Source organism: Vanessa cardui, chromosome 26 (genome assembly GCF_905220365.1).
Source record: "Vanessa cardui chromosome 26, ilVanCard2.1, whole genome shotgun sequence".
Lineage (NCBI taxonomy): Eukaryota > Metazoa > Arthropoda > Insecta > Lepidoptera > Nymphalidae > Vanessa > Vanessa cardui.
This window is the reverse complement of record NC_061148.1, coordinates 4,753,781-4,779,809: the sequence shown is the minus strand read 5'-3', so window position 1 is coordinate 4,779,809 and position 26,029 is coordinate 4,753,781. Positions and strand designations below refer to the sequence as shown.

General features: G+C 31.3%; 2 protein-coding genes across 4 annotated transcripts in view; both read left to right on the top strand.

The window, feature by feature from the left end:
• The first annotated feature begins 2,943 nt into the window (after positions 1–2,943).
• On the top strand, positions 2,944–7,306 carry LOC124540875. The gene is made up of 3 exons (XM_047118663.1): positions 2,944–3,069; positions 3,639–4,534; positions 7,201–7,306. Exons 2-3 carry the CDS (start codon positions 3,639–3,641, stop codon positions 7,289–7,291), a joined length of 987 nt encoding a protein of 328 aa, XP_046974619.1. The 5' UTR covers positions 2,944–3,069; the 3' UTR covers positions 7,292–7,306.
• Positions 7,307–7,970: 664 nt separating this feature from the next.
• LOC124540614 (E3 ubiquitin-protein ligase CBL) overlaps positions 7,971–26,029 on the top strand; it is an 85,106-nt gene continuing 67,047 nt past the window's right edge. For 2 of the 3 annotated variants that reach the window (XM_047118281.1, XM_047118282.1), the window contains exon 1: positions 7,971–8,793. In XM_047118281.1, coding sequence (XP_046974237.1) covers positions 8,252–8,793 — 542 coding nt within the window. In that variant the 5' untranslated portion in view covers positions 7,971–8,251. The remainder of the gene's footprint in view (positions 8,794–26,029) is intronic. The other variant, XM_047118283.1, reaches the window with a different exon arrangement.

Below are 26,029 nucleotides of genomic sequence, written 5' to 3'. Positions count from 1 at the left end.
TGTGAATAAGAAAGAAAGAGAATAGACATAGGCATGTTTAAGGTACAATACAGTAGTACAAATCCTGTTTTTATTTTTTATTTATTTTTTTTATACTTGGTTAATCTGCATGTTATGTATTATTATTGTGTTGAATTTTTTAATTATAATTTTGTGTGGGATTATATAAAGCTGAAATAATAATAATAAACAGTACTACATTATTTTGATCTATCTATTAGGGTTCAGCAAGCGTTTGCAATGGAAGAGCTAAAAAGTGTGTCTATTTACGACATCACATTAGAAACCTCAAAAATGATAAGTGTTTCTCTACTATGTTGTGCATGTATTATACATACATTTATCTTACTTCTTACTCCTTACTAAACCGTATCAATATAGGTTGTGTAATTTTAAGTAACTAAACTTACGCATTGATAGACAGATGTAAGCGACCTTTTTTGTATGTATATTATGTTCTTTGTAATTTAATGATTATTTCAATGTGTAATATATACTTAAGTACAAAGTGTATATAGATAGCTCTTCAAGATTGTTAAGATAAAATGACATTTGAGGTTTGGGATGATTCATTATTTTAATGTTTTTGTAACTCGACACAGGTGACACTGCATTGGAACTGACGCAAACCATTTGCTTTAGTGATAGCGGGTATAAATAATACAAAGTTTGAGAATCAATACTAATATTATAAATGTGACAGCAACTCTTTCACTAACAAACCACTGAACCAAATTTGATGAAATATGGTGTGAAGCAAATTTGTACATGACAACCAAACCCTTAAAACGTGAGCGAAGCCGTGGGCGACAATAGTAAAATTGAATTATAGGTTATCGGATTGTTTAATGTTTGTATCGCCATTAAATGCATCGAAACTGACATCATTTCGTTCGAAGCTCAATATCTCGCCTTTTATGATAATAGACATAAATTTATTAAAGTTTAAGAGAGACAGAAACATGTACTGTCTAAATTATCAGTAATATATGAAGTAATTGAGATTGAAGAATATGTTCTAAATCAGACAGTTGGAGGAAGCTAAACAAAGTTTGAGAAGCACAGATCTTACTCAGTAAAAAGTAATCAAATATATTCTTATTCCTGAGAGTGTTTAACATCTCTTTATTACAGACATTTCTAAGTAAACTAATTTACAAAAGCATGTCCTCTGCAAAAGATCTTATCAGATACTTTTAATTTTTATTTTATAGGTGGCAAACGTGCAGGAGGCTCTCGGTGGAGAGTGACTACCGCGTATAGACTGGGGTGATTTGCATGTGCGACGTAGATGTCTTTCAAAAAGAGGGCTCTTTTCTTGATGATTCCCAAGTCATATAGTTTCGGAGAATCTGCTAGCAAAAGTTGGTTCCATGGAGTGTCTTAATACGGTGTCTGAGGGCGAAATGCAGCGGCTGTAACCTAAGCAATTCCTCGGAACATTCTCTGTAAAATTCCAACATCTCTTATCAAAGCGTAGAGCCAAATATATGAGTTACTCTTAATTGAATGCAAATCCAATAGAAGCTGGTAATAGGGAACTCCTTCCAAGTGATGAGAGCCATAATATAATTATGTTGGACTAAATTGCAGTTTCTGGTCGAAACCATCAAGTAAGGGAAAATAATATGTGACCACCAGACCACTTTTCCCTCTCTTACTCTTTTTCTTTCTATCCATGATAAGATTTAATGTAACATTATTTAAACTGTGTTTTTAACTGTGTGTTTTTATTTGTTTTTATTGCGCTGTTTTTTTAATAACAATTATATTATTTCTTGTTAATTATTTATTTTCATACGTTGCTAGTTTTTTCCACAGTGCCTGTTATTAAATACATAATATATATCACTATATAATTAGTTTCATTTCGAGTGTTCCCCTTCACCTTTCTTTTTTTTCAATAACATAAGAATGACAATATACCAATGCCTATATATTTGCCTAATAGGCTACCTATTATTATGTGGACACGCAACAGTACTAATTATATTAGTGGTTAATGGTATAAATGATCTGATATCTACATAAACGGCACTTGGCACTTGCTAAGGCCCCCATTATGAGGGGGCCCCGAAGAAGCAAATATTTCTCTCACATGTCTGAACATATATTGACTGCTACAAATACTTTCTAAATTTTCAAATTTGTCAGAAATAACTAACATAAAATAAACATCTTTTACAGAAGTAACGGTAGTCTATATTAGAAGTTAAAAGCTGTAGTCGTGCTCTTCATAATAGAAGTAGATATTATATGGATATGATTTATAAGATTGAACACCCAATCAGATTTTTTTAAGAATTTAAGGCTAAACTTAAAGTAGGCCTATAGGCAAATTATTTCTAGTTGGTAGACGAAATTTTAAAATAATAAAAAGTATCATTGCTATTTTGTTAAATATATTGCCAGATATTTAATTTGAGTTAATAGGTAACAAAAGGGCCCAAAATGTATATGTACCCAAGGGCCTCATATACCTTGAGACGTCTGGACATCTATCTAGGCGAGATCGAAATATGCACGATCAGCTTTAAATAGTAATCTTTCTAACAGATCTATTGCTCTACATTAAATTACAACGCTATCAAATGCACTTACGAATTGACTATCAGATAATATTATTAATGTATATTTAAAAAAAATCCAAATAAACATTGTATAATAACAACTAAATTAATCATAAAACGGAATTCCAGTGAATCATTAATGAATATATTTATTGTTAATTCTTTAATGTTTATATTTACTATCGACGGTTCTTGTAAATAATGTGTGGACAATTGCAACAAATAGAATATACAACAAATACACCAAGCGACATGAGATATCTGAATTGAACCCTCTTCCTTTGAGAATAGGGGTGTTTTTAAAACATCAAATTCGTTACTCATTGTACAACTCACTGGGTATTTAAATGATATGTTATTATAAAGTCAGTCATTAGGAAATCTTCGAGAGATAAGTGTACGTAGTGTGAAATTATAAAAAAAGTTTATTTTAATTAAGTGTGTTAAAATATAACGTTCATTATTGGTTTATAAATAAATAAAGCAGGTGATATTAAAGGTCGGTAGCTTTGTGTTAGTGATTAATATCTTTGGTTTAAAATCGTTGTTCTCGTCCTAATTTCAAAATATCTAATAATATGGTCATTTGGCACTTAAGTTCAGATATGTGAAAATTTCAAATATCAATCATCAATATCAAAAATAATCGTCGTTAGTTTTTAATATTGTTAAGAATTCCAAATTATTCGAGCATGTAGCATTCGTATATACTTATCCATAAACACATACACAACACAAACAGGTCAAAAAATTGCACAATACTTATTAAGAAACTAGAATCATATGTAATTTTTTTTGTCTCCAATATATCATAGTTAAATCTGTTATTAATACTGTATTGCACGTAAACGTTACCTGTTAGATCTCATTATTGTTGAAAAAATAATGAAGTGTACAAAATGTGATCGTCTGTCATACAATCAAATTGTTTATATCACGGAATGGGACACTCAATACTCAATTTTGATTTACCTGTAACGATCTATGTAGTTCATAATAAATGAACTAGATGATAAACTATAAAATGTAGATGAAGCAATGATAACTATCGCATATTCATTATTTCAGATGCAGAAGCTAATTTTATTACTTATCTGCTTTACTGCAAAACATTCTCTTGCTAGTCCAGTTATGACACGACAAGAGCTATTTAAACAAGCACATAGAGATGTATTCTGTACGAATTTAATAAATCTCAACGACTTCTATTACTCAATGGACGAACCTAAGAACATAACTGGCATACCAGCTGATATGACGGTCCATTGGAAGACTGGTAAAGTATTCTACACGCTAATAAGCGACGAAATGAAAATGAACCTACAAGTCTTACATCCAAGTGGTGAAACGGAGACAATAAAAGTAGCCGGTTTAGGTCAATCGACGACCGTTGATAACCTCAACGATATTGTGTATCTCGCTACTGATAATGGTATTTATAAATATAAAGATGACGGCTCAATCGAACTTTACACGGCTTTGGGGGAAGACGTGATGTATATAACAGTTTCGAGTGATGGCGGCACTATGTACATTGCCACATGGCCTCAGAATCGAGTACATAAAATAACAAACGATGGTCAAAAGCAGGAAACTTTCTCACCCATACCAAACGGTCACGGTTTGACGGTTGATACTAGAAATAACATATTTTTCGCAGCAACTAAAACGTCTTATGTATTAAAAGCAGGTCATAGCGTGCCTATTAAAATTAAAGGATTGCCCAGCGAAAGAATGACCGGTGTCTTCGTTAGTCGATCTGATGAAATATTCGCAATGGACGAAAATAGTAATCTTTACACTATCGATGCTGAAAATGCGAGCGCAAAACATTTAGGTACCTTCAATGTATCCGGTGTTAACACATTTGCTCTTGATTCAGCTGATAACGTTCTAATTGGTGTGAAGAATGGCATTTTGAAGTTTCTAGCGTATGAAAAAAATCCATGCAGTGACTATCAAAAGTAAATAATTTGTTTTTATATTATTTATGTTGTTAATGAAAATTTTACAGATAATTGTTATTAATTAAATGTATAGTTGTATTTTTATACTGTTCTAACATTTATTTACCTATTACTAAATCTAATTTGCTTGATTTACTAATAATTGTTTTTAACGATTTATTTTGTTTTTCAATTTAATCGATTGATTCTTTATCATCATCAGAGAAAAAAATTCTGTAACTTTGTTTTTGATAAATCAAATTGCAATCTATTCAGAAAGACCACATAGTGGTCCCGTATTTTTTAATGCTTATTTGGAGTTTTTAAAAATGAAAAAGAAAAAAGATTTGTATTTTACAAAGTACCACTATTTTTTATAGATTTTACATCATTTCTGAATAAAGTTTGAAACTATTACGATGATTTCAAACACGTTAAAGTCGTAGACATTGTCACAAAATCAGGTATATGTGTGTGCAGTTAGCAAATCATTGTCTAGCAGCTCAAAATTATATGTGTTATGTTATTATGCAGAAGAATTCTATAGATCTTGATACTTTTTAGAAATAGTTCAAGTTTTTAGAAATACGGTGGTGATGGTTTCTTTACTATAGATAATGTTTTGTAAATTTCACATGGATAATGCCGCTGGTGCAGCTAGTCAATATAAGGAAAAAACACATGAGTCTAAAAGGTCTACAATAAGGTTTACATTCTTCTCGGTAGAATCTACTTTCCGAACCGGTGGTAGCTTCACTTAATTGTAAAATGACGATTCAAAAGTGCTTGTAAAAGCCTACTAAGTTTATAAGTTTATTTCGATTTGATTTGATTCTGCTATTCTATAAAGATAATAATGGATAGCTTATTGTTATTGTTGAGTAATTTACTAGATTTTAAAGTACAAATTGCTGAAAAGTTTTCAACACAGACTTGCAAAAGTAAAATCTGTCTTATAAGCCATTTCAAAAAGAACATAAAAATACATTTAAAAGTGTAAGTCAGGTAGATTTTTGTTCAAAACATTTTTCATGGAATGATTTTTAAATTTTCTGGACTTCTGTGCACTTTATTTTTAATGTTACTAGAGCAAAGGAAACCACTAGCGAAGCCGTAATACTCTAATAACATAATTATTCATAAGCTGCTTTTAGAGTTTTACATAAAAATACATAACAACTACAGATTAAATTCCCTCTTATTAATGTATTAAAATTAATATCGTGATATCGTGATTAAACACCAAAAACGATTTAATTTTTTTTATTTTCATAAAAAAAAAATAAACGTCAAAGTGAAATTCAGTCGTGATTTCTTGACATATCTGTGGTATAATACCTTTCACATTTCTCTTAATCAAAAATCAAATGTGACGTTTAGACGACCTCCGTGGTCAAGTGGTGGGTAAACCGGTTTTCATGGGTACGTCACTCCGAGGTCTCGGGTTCGATTCCCGGCCAAGTCGATGTAGATTATTATTAAGTTTCAATATTGTCATGGGTCTGAGTGTTTGTGTTACCGTCGTTACTCCTGATTTTCCATAACACATGTGCTTTAGCTACTTACATTGGGATCAGAGTAATGTACTTGATATTGTGTCATATTTATTTATATTTGTAAGTGTGACGTTTCTACATTGAACAAAACTATTACCTGTCTTAAAAAAAAAACTCAAAATTGGACATTGTAATCTTACTCATCGTTTCGAAACGCCAATTAGGAACTGTTAAAGTTTTATTAAATGTGTAGAAGCATGTAATTACGTACTGTAAAACGTCTACATTTGACTACTTATGCAGGATAATACCCCGATAAGGTTATTAAGCTGGTGATGGCATCTTGCTATCATCATTAACACATAATAGCAGCATAAGTCCTTATTGGGCTAGAAATAGAGTTAATACCCTGCGGCTTTAAGATAGCTTAATCTATACAACCTTAATTAACTAATACAGGACGTAGGTGCTAACAAATAATAAGCTTTAAAACAGTTAGCTAAGAAATAAGCTACATTCTAAATATTCACTAATACTAATAATGATAATGTCGGAAATTTGAATGGATTTAAAGTTAGGAATTTTTGAATTTGACGAACTATACTTAAATTAAAAAATCGCAATAACTGTAGTAAAAAAAAAACAGATTTTCACGTTTTTTTGGTCTTGTGACGTTGTATGAAATGACACAGACTATAAATAAACGACACTTATAAATTTGAATTTTGTTATTTTGGATATTGGAGCAGTCGTTTTAAAATTCTTCGCCTAATCAACGTAGGCATATACAAAGATTTCTTAAATAATTTTATGTACGAAGCTTTCTAAGGAAAACAAATATTCTGCATTATAGTAAACATTCATAATATGAAGTAATTTTCCATGGAAATAATTCCTTTAATAAATAAAATGAAGTTACCTTAAATAAATCAATTCTGTAAGAATTAGTCAAATATTTGTTTTCGAAGAGCACGTCATTATTTTATAGGTCTCTCGCTTTCTCGTTAAATTTTGTTAATTGCTGGTAACATTAGGAAACTACAGTGTATAAATATATTGTAAATAAACTAATATTCATGTCCTGAAATTAATCTTATTATAGTTAGGAAATGGTTTTTATTCATTGTTTACTAACATTTAACAATAATTAAATAATAATCAATCTTTAATATCCAAATATTTTTAAAGGCTAAACAAAATTGGAAAACGTCATAGTAGAAGGCGTAAACACAGACGTACTACGACTACTACTGAAGAAAATGAAGAATACGAAGATTAAATACTTTTAAGTTATTATGCAGTAGGTACTTTTAAAAATCGAAAAATAAAGAGGTTTACTCCATTTTGTTTTTAATTTGAAAACAACGCCATCTAGCTGCAGCTACATAAACTATTAAATGTTATTAGCATCTTCAACGCCATCTTGTATAAAAATTATGAACTTGGTAGTATCTTAGAAAATAAATAATTCAAACATACCAGTTTATAGTTTGCTAAATTTAAGAATGAAGGTAAAGAAAAATACAAAATGTTATTATTACAAGAATATATTTTTATACAATATTTTTAGTTTATTGCTTAAATATTTTAAATTATTATAAAACTCTATCTCGTATGGTTGTGTAAATATTATTTATGGAGTAAATGATAGTAAGAATTGGTTGAAATTGTAATTCAAAGAAAGGTCTTTCTAAAAAAAGAAAAGAAACTAAATTTATAAAAGTCCTTTTACCATTCTCATTGATCAAAATGAAATCGTGTGTTTTAAAAATATAAAGTATATTAAATCAAATCATTTGCAAATATTGATATAATATTTTGAAGCACTATTTTCATCAATTTAATAATAATTTAAAGAGAGTTAAATTTCATACTTGAAAAATATAATCTATAATTTTGTTTGTACTTTTTGCCACCCTAGCAACACTACGATGCCGTACAACAAATTAAAAGGGCAACACGAGTGTACGTCGAACGAATCCCAAGCTCCAAGTCCGGAGATTCCTACAACTTGTCATTCACTAAATTTGTCAAACAAAGTTGTCATACGCGTTGGGAATGTGTCAGTGAGCGATCGTTTGCCGCTTGGTGTATAATATTTGTATCGTAAATGTGGTGCGTTCGTGTGATCATGAAAAAACACGTAATAGATTACTTAATTATAAAGTGATAAGAGTGTTTTGAGTTTAGTGTCTTGTTAAAAAAGTTATTTTCTTTTGTATGTCATCGGACTCTCAATATGGCGGCTCCCCGTCACAAATCACAACAGAAAAATATTTCTTCGATATTTTCGAAGTTACATGGTGCTTTTTCTGATGCCGTCTGTCCCACTAAGCTGGCGACGGACAAACGGACTCTCGATAAGACTTGGAAATTAATGGACAAAGTAGTTAAATTGTGTCAACATCATAAGATGAACCTAAAAAATAGTCCGCCGTTTATTCTTGATATTTTGCCCGATACATATCAGAGGTTGCGTATAATATACTCGAAATATGAGGATAACATGCAGGAGTTGAATAATAATGAACATTTTAACATATTTATTATAAATTTGATAAGAAAGTGTAAACAAGCTATAAAGCTGTTTAAAGACGGTAAAGAAAAGATGTTTGATGAGAATTCGCATTACAGACGTAACTTGACGAAGCTTAGCTTAGTGTTCAGTCATATGTTGAGCGAATTAAAAGCCATGTTTCCCAACGGAACGTTCGCAGGCGACCAATTTCGTATTACGAAAAGCGATGCTGCCGAATTCTGGAGAACTAACTTCGGAAACAGGTAAGGTTATATCTTCGTATGTTCTCGTTCTATTTGTTATCATAAAATACAGTAGCACGTTAATTTATAAGTAAAACATGGATCATTTATTCTTTTGAAGATATTTTAACCATCTTAGATACATTTACTCCAGACAAATTTACTTATACATGGTGATACACAATGTTATTCAAACTTCCTACTAAAAAACGAAATTTGTCATTTACGTTATTGGTGGACATTTCACATAATAAGTCTTGCGTATTTATCTTTATTTAAAATAACTATGCACAATGGCCTACCCATATTCATAGGCTCGGTTAGAAATATTAAACATCCTTGAAATTATCAATACAAACTTAACACTAGTCTCCGTGTTAGTCTCTATTGGTATTGTAAAAATCAAATCATCATTTGATCCAAACATAATACTGAGACCAAAGATTTCCTGTTTAGCGGTAGAATTCGTCCTTAGAAACTTTAAATGAATACTCATTTTCTCAAAGAAAATATATCTTCATCCATGGTATTTTCTTCAATGTATAGCGATTGTTTATTTAATTCCCACTGAACTTTTCCAAGTGATAACTTTTTTTGTATTTACACAAACAGAGACATGGGAATATGTTTGAATGCCAGGAAGTGATTGAGTGTGCATTTGTTACCAAGTCATAAAGTAATAAAGTAGTAAAAAGTACTTCCTATTTGCATTCACAGCTTAGAAAACAATAATAGTTTTTTTTAGAACAGCATTTTGCGTTGCTTTTATTTTTATATTTGTTGTTATGTTCAATACTATATACATCTAATACTATTGAAAGGCAATTATGGCATGTTTTTTGCACATAGTAAATTGTACAAGTAATATTTTTTAGATAGAGACGGGCAATTAATGGTTCTGTATGTTACCAATGCATCAACCTTGGAAACTAAGATAGTATTTCTTGTGTTGATAGCAGCACTAGCTCACTCACCAATTCATAATAATATTAAATGTTACTGTTTCTGTGTTATTTTAGTAATAGTACACTTAAAATTATAAAATATTACAATACATGTTGGCAGCAAATAAAGTTAATCTAATGCTAAATTATAGCAATTAAAATGTAACTTCATATTTAACTTTTAATACAATTAACAAACAAAAATTACCTTGTAATTATTATATAATAATTACTTAATACTTGGGCAAATTAACTTGATTACTGTATCAACTTTGTCTTTTTATAAGTATAAATGTGTTATATTTGTGAACTGGACTGAAATTTTATGAATATTTTTTTTATAAATCTATATGTGAGAATACATATTTTATATCAATTGTATATTTTTCTCTGTCAAATCTTTTAGAATTATATGCCGTATGTTTCATTATTTACAGTGCCAATACATCATTAATATTAAGAATCTAGACAAAGCCTGTAATTACACTGATTTTCTTACTCTTTAAATTGAAATATAACAATTAGTGTTGTTTGGTGAAATTAATGAGTCAGTAATACTTACCGAGATGAGAAATATTTTTGTATAATATTTTATATGAAAATATATTATAGGTAATCATATTTATGATATTGATTTATTTAAGCTAATAAAACTTGTGATATTAATTTAACAAATCATATTTAAATAGCTATTCTTATTTAAAATAGCTTATTTATATCTTTATTAAAGAATTTAAGCATTAATAAGTAACTTTTAAATATAAGTGTATGATATTCATAAATGAATTAGTGGATTGAATGAATTCACGATAAAAATTGACTGGATAAAACTTATATTGGCTGCTTCCTACATTTATTTCAATATGCAAATTTACAAATGCTTAATACCTCCAATTTAATATAATATTTATTGCATTATATAAGGCTGCTGCCCCTTTTTTGTCATATTATTATCATTATATTATTAAGTGAATAAGGATAATATTATTTCTAACATATTAATATATATATAAAGAATTTTTTTTTCAATTTGGTTCCGTTGGACCTGAATTTGTACCTTATGTGACAAACAGTGATAGTTTCTCATTTACTTGAGCTATATGGTTAATTCTTGTTGTAATGTAAATGTGTACACTCCAGGATGGAAGATAAATTATACTTTAATTAATTTAAAAAATCATTTATTAAAATATATTATACATGAGTGCATTCAGTTTATCATTAAAAAAGCAATAATTGTGGTGTTACGTTTTTTACAAAATCAATGACGTAAAAACTTTTTTTTTTTATGTAACACACTATCTCAATGACTACACAATATTCTGCCAATGATTGATACAAAATAATAAAAAAAAGTAGTTTTTAATTATAAATTCTAGTCAACAATACAGGTCATAGTGTACAATTGTAATATACATATATCATGATTGCTCTCTCTATTCCCAGTCTCACAGACAGAGGTGATGGTAATCTTATATTACCAGATACATAGTGAACATATGATCAATGACTACATGCTTTACGAGGCACGGAAGTGTTACCCTGCTTCTCTACTCATTAAGATGATAAACACTCTCACATTGTTTGGTTGAAATAAATTATTAAATTTTAAGTTTTTTTTAAAATATCACCATCAGGTGGAGTGTAATCATATGCCTAACCAGATATTATAAAAAAAAAGATTTGCATATTTCATGTAGTTAATAAATAGCTCTGCTTTATTATACAAAAAAAAAAAAATGAAACACTACAAACCATTCTTCTACACTATTCCACTTAACATTGACTGGGTGTTCTTTTTTTAAATATATTAAAATCCATAAGGAATTGAGGCAATATTCGCTAGTACAATGTAAAAGTAAGGATACGAAATTATTGATGAAATATTTGGAGTAATTCTTTGTATAGATATTTCAAAGTTTTTTTTTTTAATTTGCTAATTATTACACAAATCTGTCACCGGTTTAAGGATATTCGGCCAGCTGGTAATTCCACCTCGTCCAATATTTGCGTCACTATTAAAAATACTACAGATATCACACTCATTCATAACTGTGACACGCAATCTTATCGTTTTATCATACTGAATGGAGAGATTAGGACCTACTGTTTCCGTTGACAAGTATAATCTTTAATGGTTTATCAAAGTCCGGTACGCTTCAACTAGGTACGTAGGTACTTAATTTATAATTTATACATGTGTATGTTGTAATAGATTAAAGATATAATTTATTATTAATTATTAACGTCTTGTATGTCAGGTTTATTTCACATAAGGATATAGTAATGTATAAATTTTATAGTATTTGTACTAGTCTTCGCCCGCGGCTTTCTCGCGTCTTAAGGGGTCAAATATTCTAAGTATAAAAAAGCAGCCAATGTCCTTAGGGTTCATAATGAAATTCGTTCACTGGTTTAGTCGTGAAAGCGTAACAAACAAACAGACACACTTTCTTTTGCAATTATAATTTGATATATTGTATAGTGCAGTATACATAGTTGTATTTGGGATACTGTAATTAACGAGTGATATGTATAACATTAGAGGGATGGAAGGACAATTATCTAAGAAGACACGGATGGAATGTGTAAGAAGTCATATTAGAGAGATGGTATGAACGATCTGACGATGAATAAATGAGGATGGAAGAAAAACACGCTGCGTCGATCCCAAATAGTTTCAGACAAGAACAAGAGGTTAGTATACGCCGTTAACATAGTAGCTTTAACAAGAAAGTCTTAATTATTTCCTGGTTATTCTCGATATATTTTTCAGACAGGCTTTTACGGCTATTCGAAGTACCCCTATAATTTTTAAATAATTTATTTAACGCTACAATTGAAATAGGTTGGCTGACGAGCATATAAGCCACCTGATGGTAAGTTGTCACCATCACCCATAGACAAGGATGCTGTAAGAAATATTGACGATTCCTTACATCTTCAATGCGCCATCAACCTTGGGAACTAAGATGTCCCTTGTGCCTGTAGTTACACTGGTTCACTCACCTTTTAATACGGAACACAACAATACTGCGTACTGTTGTTTACCGGTAGAATATCTGATGAGTGGGTGTTACCTACCCAGACGGGCTTGCACAAAGCCCTACCACCAAGTGCACAAAGCCATACCACCAAGTACTACTTCTAAAAGCTGTTCGAAATATTTACTTTTTATTTAATATGAATGAACCCAACAATTAAAGATACAGTCAGCTGTCGATTGGTCCTGGATATTATAAAGGATGCTAGCGGAAAAGCAAAGCGCTACAATTAGTTTGTTCAACGGAGCGATGCGGTCGTATTTCCAATTCAATAGCTTGATTGATGTACAGTTCCATAATTCACTCCAATGACTGCTCTAAAACGTTATACCGTTAAATCTATTTCAATTTAATGTCATATTTCATTTCCGTCTTAATTTAGAATTATAGTTCGTGATATTTTTATAGATATCTGAGTTGTTACTGTTGTAATTGAATCCATTGTGTTATGAAAACTATTATTATTAAATATAATGATGTCATTTTAGGAAGCAATTGTGAATAATACTTATAATAATAAGGAAATTATAGTTTATGTCGCAAATCTTTGATGATACCAAAAAATGGCTTGAGAAAAAAGTTAGGGCAAAGCACGTATTAGCTATATTTTTAGAACGTGTAAATTTTTGTCCGTCTTAAAATACAATATAACATATTTTATTAAAAGGAATGTAGGTATATTAATAATATACTCTACGTAGAATTTCTAAAAAGGGTTATGGGATGGGCTACTTGAAAAGGCCAAAAGATTTCTTCTGTTCATTATCCGAATGGATTTCAAAGAAATTCAGCAACCTTTACTCATGTTCAAATATAGAATACCTAATTTTTGTACCAGTGAATGAATGAATGAAAACATTATCCAAATTAAATCTTCGAATCAACTAATGTCAGGTAAAGGCAAGTTGTCTTCTAAATATTGATGTTTATGGTTTGGTGAATTGTTATGCGATTGTCGTGGACGTTTTTGACCGAAAAAGATATAGAACTTTTATATTTGTCCTACGATTAAAAGGTTAGTCTCCTTCTGCAAAGTAAGGACGAGTAGTGTAATATAAATATGTTTAAGCATTAAATATTCCTAAATAAATTTCTCTAGATTACATCGGTACCATTTATATTTGTGCGTGTTCACGTCTGACTCACGACGGATGCAAATTAAAACGAGCTCGTACACATGTTAGTTTCCTTCCTGTTATTGAATAGTATGACAGATGGACTTTATAAAGGGAGCGAGTTGATCGCTTAGTAAAATGACAACCAGTAGATAAATCTGGATTAAGTTGAGTTATTAATGTCTGTAGAAGGAATATTGCGATTGATCATCTCGCGCGAGTAACATTAAAGTTTTGATATTCGATTCGTATTGTAGAAATTCAATGAATAATAGTTTCTTTATCACGTTTGCAAAAGCAGTTTCAACACATTCGTTTGTTTTTACAACATTCGCACACAATCGGAATTTTATGTTAAAGTATAAATAATGTGACCTAAAATTTTCCCACGCGAAACGCCTTGAGACAACATAGCTGAATAATATACAGACATTGTTGTTTTTTATGTCTGGTGATCGAAGAAATTTTTATTTTTGAATTGTATTGCTCTATGATAATTTTATATGATTAGTTTATTTATAGAGATACAGTGAACTAAAAATATATGTATATGGCGTTCGTTAGCGTTTAAAAAAGCTGACGGCGTAGATAAATGAAAGTGAAACAGAAATACTACATTCGAAAACCTTATGCAATTAAACCAAGTTAGAGATGGAAAACTGATTTTAGTTCAAACGCAATTATGCGTTTTATTTATCTTTCAAAGCAAACTTTGCTTAGGTAACTGAAATACATTGAATATTTTACTTATTTGACAATATGACTGGTGTTTATATGCTCATGACTAACATTGAGATTTAAAATATCTATGTCAAAGTGCGAATTTAATGCCAATAAAATAATATACACCATGAACGAAGAATACACGCACTAAGCAGCTTACACAAGGTTCATCAGCGACATCATTAGCCTTTGATGATAGCAATCTCGGAGAAATTGTTAACGTCAAAGGATTCTCTTAAAAGCATGTCGACGAACTTTTGGCAGACAGGCATCTTAACTTTAAGCAAAGATTTCGGGTATTATAATATACAGCTACAACAAAACGCCGCTTAAATTTCTTAAAAATTGACGGAACTCTTTAATAATTTTAGTTTTTTTTGGGTAGTACCCAAAATGTTTTCTTAATATTTTAAAGTTTGACTAAAGAACGTAACAATTTGTTCGACATCCTATAACAAAACCACTGATCCCTTTCCGCCAATTCAGTACATATGTGTAATGTTTTATTAGCGTTACAATACGTAGCAATGACGTCAGTGCATATGGGGTCGTTATGTCTGCCGGATGTTTTGAGCGGCGGATGGAGTTCCCGATAGTCAGGACAGTCGTTTTTAGATGACTTTGTTGTTTATTATGTCTGGTTGTTATCGACAGATATATTATCTCCTCTGTATTAAAGTTCTATTGAGATTCATAAAATAGTATAATCACTAATTATTCATATATATTTTAATTTAGTGATGTCAGTGAATAATTTATACTTATACGAATATTGCTATCAATGATTCGTATTTTTTGTTCCATTAATAATTGCTAGACCATGTTGTATACAAGTTTTATACTAACTAGCTGATACTAACCGGCGCGAAATTTGTTAAACTAACAACAGCTCACAAGCCGTCATATCCCATTTTATCCTTTCGAGCGAATTAAACATATGTCCTTCTAAACTTGAACGGGAACTGTCTACACTCAACATGTCAAATTTAATTTAAATCAGACAGACAGCTTTACTTTCGCATTTATAATATTACCATACATAATAAAGCTATAACAGCGTTTGAGAGCTGAGATGATCCAGTGGTTAGAGCGCGTACGTCTTAACCGATGTTTACGGGTTCAAACCCAGGTCAACACTGGATTTTCATGTCCTTAATGTGTATTTATAATTCATCTCGAGCTCGGCGGTGAAGGAAAACTGCCACTTGAGAATCCGCACTGGAGCAGCGTGGTGAAATATGCTCCTAACCTTCTCCTTAAAAGGAGAGGAGGCCTTAGCCCAGCAGTGGGAAATTTACAGGCTTTTACTAATAATTAAGATTTAAAATTTGTCCTTGTACGGATTTGCAAAACGAAAAAAGTTCTATTAATATTGTTAGTCGTTACTACGTTGATCATAAATTGGATTTAGTTTCCATAACTGTATCCGTTAACTGAACGAGACTGAAATAGTATTTCCTATAACCCGATAGGGCTGTAAGTACATTTCTCGCAACGGAAGTGCATTTTATGAAATCATAAATGTACATTCCTATCAGTTGCTAAACAATAATCCGTTCTGAATTATAATTTCACAATATTTTAATATGCAAATAACGTGTATTAATATTTGTAATATTGATATTATAATAACTATCAAGTGTATGTTTGAGCGTTCTATCTTTTATGTTATTTTCTCAGTAGAATTTACAACACATTACAAATTAGCCTTGGTCATTCATTCGCATAATGACGATTAAAAGACTACATGAATGGAGTATTGGAAAGATTTTCTAGTAATTTCGAAACCTGGGACAAGTTTTCTTCGATTTCATTTCATTGTAAACTGCAAGTCACTCATCTTCATTTGGCACCAAAATTATGAAACATTATTTAAATGAAATCTTAAATGTTCATTCATATTGGATTTTGTCGAAAACAATTTTGGTTACGTTTCATCGTTTCATTTTATTTCATATACAATCGTGCTTTTTAACTCGCCAGTTTTTCCAGCTCTTTTATTTTTATATTGTAACAATAAATTGCAATATAAAATCATCTTGATTTTTCTGCATATCAACGATGGAGCTCAAAATGAGACGCTATTAATCTATAAGATTTGAATATGAGATCACTAACTACGAGCGACGGATGTGATTATTAGGAATATTAAACATATAGTCTATAGCACTAACAAATAAAGTAGCTATGGACTTGTATTGGATCATAAAATCCTGAGATTACCCATACATACATATAAACGTATTTATAAGTGTTACACACAACGACAGTAGAACAAAATAAAATGTAACTCGGATGAACCCGCGAGGAGCAACTAGCATTTCTATCATTTCATATCCAAGTTTTCCACTCGTTTATTTGATCAGCAATTTTCCATTCATAGTCCATTATCATGCAGAATGTACACGGTTCAATAAATCTTTATTGCAATACTATTCTTTTAATAAACAAAGTATTGGTGATGTTTTAATTTATGAACTGTTTTTGATGCAAAATATTTCAGAATGGTGTTGTGTTTGAAGATAAGCTCCTATTCTTTTATAAATGTAATTGAGTATGATTTATCACACAGCGTTGCAGATTGACTGAAGATATTTATTAAGTTGAACGTACTCTCATTGTTTGAATACACTGATGGTCAGAATAATTTGTACGGTTGGTTAGCTGAAACGGATCTTTTATTTGAATTTCTTCGACAAGATATAATTTAAGAAATTCGAACGAATTGGTAGTGAGAACAGAAATGGCGTATTGATTAAAATAGAGTCATCCTATCTTAACATTGCAGTTTTATACATTGTTTTCATGTGTCTAAGTCGCCTTGAAAATAATTCACCTCGTTCTTGGCGATGTGTGATGTATGAACATCGTGAGTGAATTACAATGTACATTTATCAAGTATCCAAAACAAGCCTCTATGAAGAAATGGTCTAAAATTTTCTACTTTTAGATGTAAGGTTGTATGGAGAGCACTGGAACATAACCTTCTTCTTATGTTTGTGTGAGTGAGTTTTGTGAGGTAGGTGGAATCGATAGTTACATAAAGAAATTTCGAAGCGGATCGAATGCGCTATGTTCCTCAATCTTCAGAATAAGAACCAGTTTGCCGTGAAGTATTTGCTTTAGCATAACGCTTCGTGATCGGTTAAATGTCACGTGCATCTGACATTTGAATCGAGGGTCCAGTCGAACTGAATATGAATAAGGTAGCGGATAGAAGAAAGAATAATTGAATTTATTATCTTTGGACTTATTCTGTTACCATTACAAGTAATTTATGGAGAATAAAATTTTATTTTATCTTAGGGTCTCATAGTGACTTAAGAGAAAGAATTAACTTGACTTCGAAACCCTGGGTAGGTGCCATACATTCGTCAGATATTCCACTGCTAAGTAGCGTTACTTTTTAATGTCTCAGTTTGAAGAGTGAGAGAACTGCCATGGTTGGTGACACATTGGACATGTAAGGAATGTTTCTTGTTACTGCATCGATGTCTTTGGGCGATGGTGACTATATACAATCATGTGGTTAATGTCAATCTTCTTAATTCATAAATAATCTGTAGATTCTGGCCAGTTCTCGGTATATCCTGCTGGTATATCTTACGTTAATAAAATTCGTGTGAAGTTTTGAATCGTAGTTGAAATGATTAATTGAACGCCTTAAATATATTTGTGTATGATAGCTCACCTATTGAGAGAGGTTGTAAGATATAATATGATATTACACCACGACATATGGAGGCGAAATCACGACGCAATCTGTCGTGAATATGAGTTGTGATATATCCTGTCAAGATATTGTATATATGTAATACATATTATGTATCTGCCTTGTTAGATTTAAACAAAAACAAAGTAGAAATTTGAGTAGTTTTTTGCTCTATCAAAATCTCGTTAACGCTAATAAATAAATTGTCTTGGATTGGAGAATTTTTATTCACGCTTGCTGCTGTGCTGGCTGCTTTTTGTCAAGTTTTTATTTCCTGTTTAAATATAACGACCTTACAATTTTATAAAGCTTAATGTTACTTAGTGATACGAATATTGCTGATTCGATATCGGGCAAGCACGGATTATGGTCATGATAGTATCGAGGGAACTTGCATGTTTCGAACGAACATTTGTCACATCATCATCATCAGCCTGATTTTGTCCACTGCTGGACATAGGCCTCTCCAAGTTTTTGTCACATGTATTATTACAAAAACTCACCCAGCAGTGGGATAGTAACAATTTTTTCACATTGTTTGATATATTGTGTAAGTAATCAGTAATGTACTTAAACTACATCTTTTTTTTTAGATTTATATCAACTGATTTATTTGCAGATGATTTTCGTTGCATTTATATAGAATGCAATATTATCGCTGTTGTAATGTTCAGACGCGTTCCACGCTGTCAATAAAAGGACACGGCAGGTACTTCACATAATCTCTAAGATCAATAAACTCTCAAGGTGAATACGCTGCACGAGTTGATACACGTAAAGGATTTTTCACGCTATCAATATTTTTTGACGAAATGAGCCTCGTTTCCTGTCGTTACTTCGTTATAGCCTTATTAATGAACTAAATTGACTTTTTTTTATAGCGATAAATTATCTTACTTAATTGTTTTGTTGTCGTTATATTTGCAAAAGCTGTTTTTTTTAATTAGTAAGGTTTTGGGTTATAAGTGAAATCAGTTAAATATGTTTCTTGAAGAGCAATTTCAGAAGAATATTCGGATCTAAGATTTATTTATAAAAAGAGATCGCGTGAAACTTATAAATTATTGGGTACCTACCTCCAAAATGTCAACCTTGAAAAAATCCTTATATGTGCAATTGGGAGTGGATTCGAAAAATTAAACGTGTATAGCTTTTTATACGATTAACTCTTAACAAACTATTGTGTACAAATAATTAAATATAGGATATCATTTGTTAGTATTTTTTGTAATGGTGTATTCGTTAAAATTATGAGTTCAATACTTCCATTGAAAATCAGCCTTGGCATTTGGAACATAACTTGGAAGACGAATGGTTCTCAAATTTGGGACACGATTGCAGTCATTGCTTATCAAACCTCTGATTTTTTTATTGCTTTTTGCATAAATTAAAAATTGTATCATTTGTCAATTTTTTCCCATTTGTATATTTTTTCAATTGTAAATTATTCGTGTTCTAAATTAACTTTTTGTTACTCTTATTCTTTCACTAGCAGTTGCCCGTGACTTCGTCCGCTTTTTAGGATATCGATTGTCATGTGTTACGCAAAATTAAAGCTTATGTCCTTTATTGAAATTCAAGTTTTCTTAGTATCAAATCCAATCAAATTCGCTACAACGGTTTGGTCTTGAAAAAGCGATAGACAGAAATTAGTTACTTTCACATTTATAATATTAATATAGAAATATAGATAATGAGACTCCCAAGAAATCGTCAATGCTTTAATGCATTTTTTTCTCTGTTCACACATTACCCATTAGGCACGTAGCAATAGCGGAGTTATTGTCAATAAAACTGTGTCCACTTAATGAATATTATCAGCAAATACATCATTTATTTATTACCCAATATAAAGCAATTGCCTTAGCCCCGAACTTGACCTCTCGTACGTATCTTCATTGACTCCATTCTCACTTCACGCCTATTGATCAAATATCAACTTTGTTGAATGTAACTTATATTTCTTTTTCGCGTACAATATTACTGAATGGAAATTCCAGCCAATGTCGCGATGTTACAAAAGCGTCTCTGTATTTATAGCATTAAGGTTTATTTTCGTTGAAACGCTTCAATGCATATATAACCTTATTTAACGTTTCGTTTTCTTGAATGGATTTATTTTTGTTCCCTTTGTGGGTACTTTCACATGTTCAATGTTGGATATGTGCCAAGGGATTTTGGTTATTCAACAATGATACAATTTTATCGTATCTTTTTGTCTCTGATGTCTTCATGTATAAGTTGTGCCAAGAATAGTTCAAGTGTACTTGGTCGAATTATATTCTTTTACATGTCTTATTTTGAGACCAAATATTAACCATCTGCAATTTTCGCACTGTTTGGGAAAGTCCACCTCTATTAAGGAAACATTTGGAGTGGAATCGATCACGCTGTTTCCAACAAGCACATGGTAACTCGAGGAAATTTTGAATTTGAAGTGACAATCTTCGGTTTAGAAAATCGATTTAGCCACCAGAATCATCACGGCGTAATAAGTAATAAAACAATAATATGTGTTAATTAATATCCTATATGACTTTAACATAAAAACTCAGACAATTAAAATTGAAATAGTTATGCTCATCATCGCTTGATTTCTATTACTGATTAATAAAAATCGACGATTTTTTAACGTATAATATACATCGTTCTTATTTTAAATAATAACGTATAAATAAACACTTATAAATAATCAGACACAGGAAATGATGAGTCTATCACATGCCCTTGAAGCGACATTTGTGTTGTACGCACGCTTTAATTTATGAATGGTACGCAGTTTCATAGATACGATGCGAACGGGGCGTGCCTTACGTATTTATAGCTCGTATTGGACGTCGTCCACAGCGTGAAAAATGTTTGTAGTCAATATAGAATTGGACTCCTATAAATATTTACGAACGACCTTTGCCTTGCGTAGTTGCTTCTTATAAGACGTCTCGCTGCTTTATATTAGAAGTAGCTGGTATAATATAAAATACAAGTTGACTCTGTGTTTCAGCAAAACGTTATCAATCGTAATCGAAAATTGAGGCTCAAAAAACCCAAAACTCACACACGATGCATACAAAACTTCTGCATGGGTATATTTTCCATAGCGCTTTAGAGTAGCAAAGATTTGCTCTTTACTCTTTCTAAAAAAGGACATGAAGCCTTAACCCATCGGTGGAATATTTATAAGAAGCCTTAAGTGCGGAAAATACTTATATATCTATTATAGAGTAAATATATATATTTAGCCTCCAAGGATATGACAAATTTGCAAAGCGACTCGCGTTTAATATTCGTCTTTTATAAAGCTCATATTTATGAACAGAGGTGGCCGACCCATCTGCTCTTATTTCAGATGAAATTTGTTACTTGTAACAACCTAATTTTTTCTTCAAATGTATTTAATTAATATTGTATTACACGTGAATTTTAATTGAAAATTGTCTTTATAGAATTGGGTCAGTTGATTCAGCCGATACTCGTTATCAGCGTTGAGCTAGAATATCCTGAGGATACATACTGGATGAAATTCTACATGTGTATCCCATCAGCATTCAGCAGCTAGATGGAAAATGTTCTAAAATCTCAACCTTAGAGGAGAGTGGAATATTTACAAGTTATTACATTTCTTTATTATATCATTGGCATTAATTTAAACATAGTATGTATATAGCGAATCATGAACATTGTCTTAAATCTTTAATTGTGTTTGTTTAAATTATCGAAAATACCGAACTCCTGTAATAATAAAACGCATGCAGAGTATAATTCTGTTTATTTTCATGAATATGAGAAAATACACGCTTGTACGAAAACGTTCGGTTTTAGCTTGCATATGTGTCGATATCCTCATGGTCAATGTCAATGATACATTGACTTTTGACCTTCAAATCCAATGCGGTTCGACTATGAGCTCCAATTGAAACAACCCTGTTTACCCTGACCTATTAATCTTCGATATTTATGCAACAACGAGAAGCAATGAATGCTTGAATTAGACAAAAAGACAAACAAGCCTTAGATTTAGGTATTTAATACCATTTACTAAAATAAGAGTTTATGGTTAATATATTTTTATTTATAATACAACACTATTACACTTAACTAGTTTTGTTTTTCTACTTTATTATATTTCTCAAATTCGGATAACAGTTTCGTCGCCGTTCATAACGCCATTTTTTCGTAAACCTATACTGAATATTATACACTATTCAATCTCTCGACCAATCACATTGCGTCAATTTACTATCAAATGTTGTTTATATGGCTTTTTTCCTCTTATGGTTGGAACAGAGTATGTGCAAAGTCGAGAGAAATCTCTTTGACTGAGTTTTACACAGTGAATTTGTCTAAATCAGAGTGATCTACTAACGTGTGTATTACATAATACAACATATCGATTTGATTTTGGGCAAGTCGATCGTCTAAAATTGTCCCACACAAAACGTGATATGTGATACCGTTTTTGGTTTCAACCACAAGAACAAATTGTGGGCTCATGTTAAAATTTGTCTCAGACAAATGTAGTTCATGTTAACCACAAAACGTTGAACTTTAAATGTCGTTAAAAACACGATTGTTGTTTGTTGTGTGGTGTAAATGTCAAGTCAAATCAGCTGTTTTATTTTGATGACATTTGGTGAGGAGTAGCTTAAGTCCTCAGGAAGGACATAGACTACTTTTTTAATTTACCCTTTGGGGATAAATGGTTTGTGAAGTATACGTAGTTTTATCAATGTCTATTTCCTTTGCATTTAGTTAATTAATACTAAGTATATTAATATGATCTCTTTGTATTGCAAATTAGCTACATGTCGGTTGTTTTGGTGAAGTTCATCCACGATCCATTGGTTTTTTAGCCAAGATAAAGTAATTTATTTTGCATTGATTACGATAAATTTAATTCAAATGTTTTATTTCTGTCTCATTAACATTTCGTCATCCGATTATGTAGTCTTACGTTATTAATGGATGATTTCCGTTTCAAATAAATGTATCTGAGATATTACTAATTGTATAATATTGGGTATTATATCTTATTTATGTAAAACAAAATTACGTTATAGTTATCTTAATCAGTCAATCACCTCTACCGGTTTAAGATTAAGATCTACCTACACCTTCGCCGAAATTTTGTCTCCAAATATAAAGGTAAAAATAAGATCTGCTTCAATAGTATGAGAGTTATTTATTATATTATAAGCGGTTTATAAAATGCATTCTCCTGCTTGAAAAAATTGTGATACGCTAATCTCTTCATCTCTTCATTGGGCGACACGACTACCTGAAAAGATTTGTTTAAAATAGAAGATACATACATTGCCCCTTGATCGTCCATAATCAAGACAAATCACTGACTACTTAAAACCTGGGAATTACCGGCGTTTGAAAATCTTTTTTTTTTCATTGATTATATATTTGTATCGTTAAGTTTCTTGTCAAGTATTTTATAGTGGTTGTTAAAACAACCGGGCCTACAATGTTATCAGTTATTAACACCGATATCGGTAACATTATTTTACGAATTTATCGCCCTATCAGATAATCCGTTTCCGTTTTGATATATTGCGGAAATTCCTTGTTTAATATAATAATTCATTCATGAGGGCATGAGGTATTTTCCTTTGAAATTTACGCTTTCGTTCAAAAAAGGACGTACTCGAATTTTAATGGACTATACCCAAAATAACTTTTGCTGATGAACGAAAATGATTTTCCATTTTTGTTTGAATTTTTACAATTGCTTTAAACGTGTATCGGTGACGTCACTCGTGTTCACTCGTGAAATATCAATTGCCTTATAATTGTTTTCTATGTAATCGAAACGCGTTTGGTGCAGTTGCTCGTAATTGGATAATGCTAAAGTGCCATTTGCTTAAACAAATGATATTTTTAATTGCAAGAGTTAAACAAAGAGAATGAAAATTCTAAAGTTAGAACGATAGATCTTCTTAGACTTATATAATAATGAGCTTTTTTTTTAATTTTATTTCTATTTCTATGCTTTAATAAATATTAGTTCGAATAAAGAGTGAACCAGTGTCATTGCAAGCGAAAGCTAATATTTAGCAAATTGGTATCGAATTGTCAGTGGAAAGGGTGGTGGTGTCCTCTTACCATCAGGTGATCTATCTGTGGTGGCAGTCTGTCTTTAGTTTTGTACTATTTATCAGAATGCAATAATACTTTAGTTTGTACACTTCTACAAAGGTTTCTGATAAAGTACCATCAATGTATGATCCGTCATGGGGTCGGCATGATTTCTGCTGTTTTAAAAATAATTCACGCTAAATATGTAATTCGTGAACGAGGACGATTCACTGTTTGTATACGGTATAAGTTTCAAATGATCACCAAAAAAAGTACCTTGTTCTATTCTGAATAAACGTATTAGCCATTTCTACCACGTGAATTGGGGGTGGGTATGTTGGAATCGCCTGTGCCCAGAGCGTCTAATGCACCGGAATATTCACTAAAAAACCTGCGGTACAAGGAGTACCATCTCTTCGACAGGCGTACCTTAAGTACCTCATATGACTACTTAATAATATTATATATAAGAAAATGCTAAATCAAGTAGGTGCTTTGAATATTAACGTAATAGCAAAATCTTGAGATTAATAGTATATTATACGTATAATTTATATAAGACTTCATAAGTTAGTGTGATATGCGGTTATTACACTTCCAAGATATGAGGCTTAAGTAGAAACTCACTCACTTAACTTCATACTTTGTAGGATTTATTTTTGATGGGTTTAAATTAGATCTCAAGTTTAGCATAAGTGTACATTCATCTTAGTCTAATATTAACTGTTGATTAAATATGTCAATGGCAGTATGACTTCTCATAAACTTTACCTTATTTGACATTGTAATTATGGCATTATTAAATAGATTAGTAATGATATTGAAACATTATTGTATATTTTAAGTTAACGCTAAAACAGTATTAAAAGAACAAATCTACGCTATCAAACAAAATAAAGTTTGTACGAATATCGAGCATCTTTGAGCCGTTATTTTAGAAGGTAAATTTAATGCTGTGTGTACGGAATGAAGATTCACGGAAAAGAGTCGTCGTGAAAATAAGTAAATACACTTTTCAACCAGATTTCTATTGAACGTAGCAGCTAATCATACTATAACATTATTTTTAATCCCAACGAGGATTCTTAGACTAGTTCAAGAATAATAAGACTTAATCCTTTCTTGACGTAAGTTTAGCAGTAAAGTAACTGTTCCACTGCTGGGCTAAGGCTTTCTCTCCATGTTCTCTCTCTCTCTCTCTCTGAGAACGTCTTATTTTCATTGAAATTCGACACAGTTTTCCTGAGTATGTTTGATGAAAATAAGAATTCGGTGGCGCTTGCCTGCATTTGAACCTATCATCGGTTAAGATGCACGCTTTCTATTCACTAAACTTCATTGGTAGATTTCTAGTAGAAACGGTCGGTTGAATGCTTTTAAAGCAAGCAACCAATAAAAGATTCATCTTTATTTCGTCATCCTTTATCTGTGTGACATGTGCCACAGGGGATTACTTTGGATTTGCCTAAAGTTACAGATCGACTGTAAAACGGAAATGACGACAGAAAATCGTCATTATCCATCAAAAGTGACAAAGATGCTGTGTCTGCCCGTTTCCAAAAGTTGAGTGCCTTTATCAATCCACGATCTCTTAGGATTTGTCTGCTCCAACAACCATAACTCAACATACAGTCTACT

What these genes read in the sequence shown, in the direction of transcription:
- LOC124540875 (XM_047118663.1), top strand. Translation starts at nt 3,639, where the DNA reads ATGCAGAAGCTAATTTTATTACTTATCTGCTTTACTGCAAAACATTCT. An exon ending in CCATGCAGTGACTATCAAAA is followed by an intron (nt 4,535 to 7,200) that starts GTAAATAATTTG and finishes ATATTTTTAAAG; the next exon opens with GCTAAACAAAATTGGAAAAC.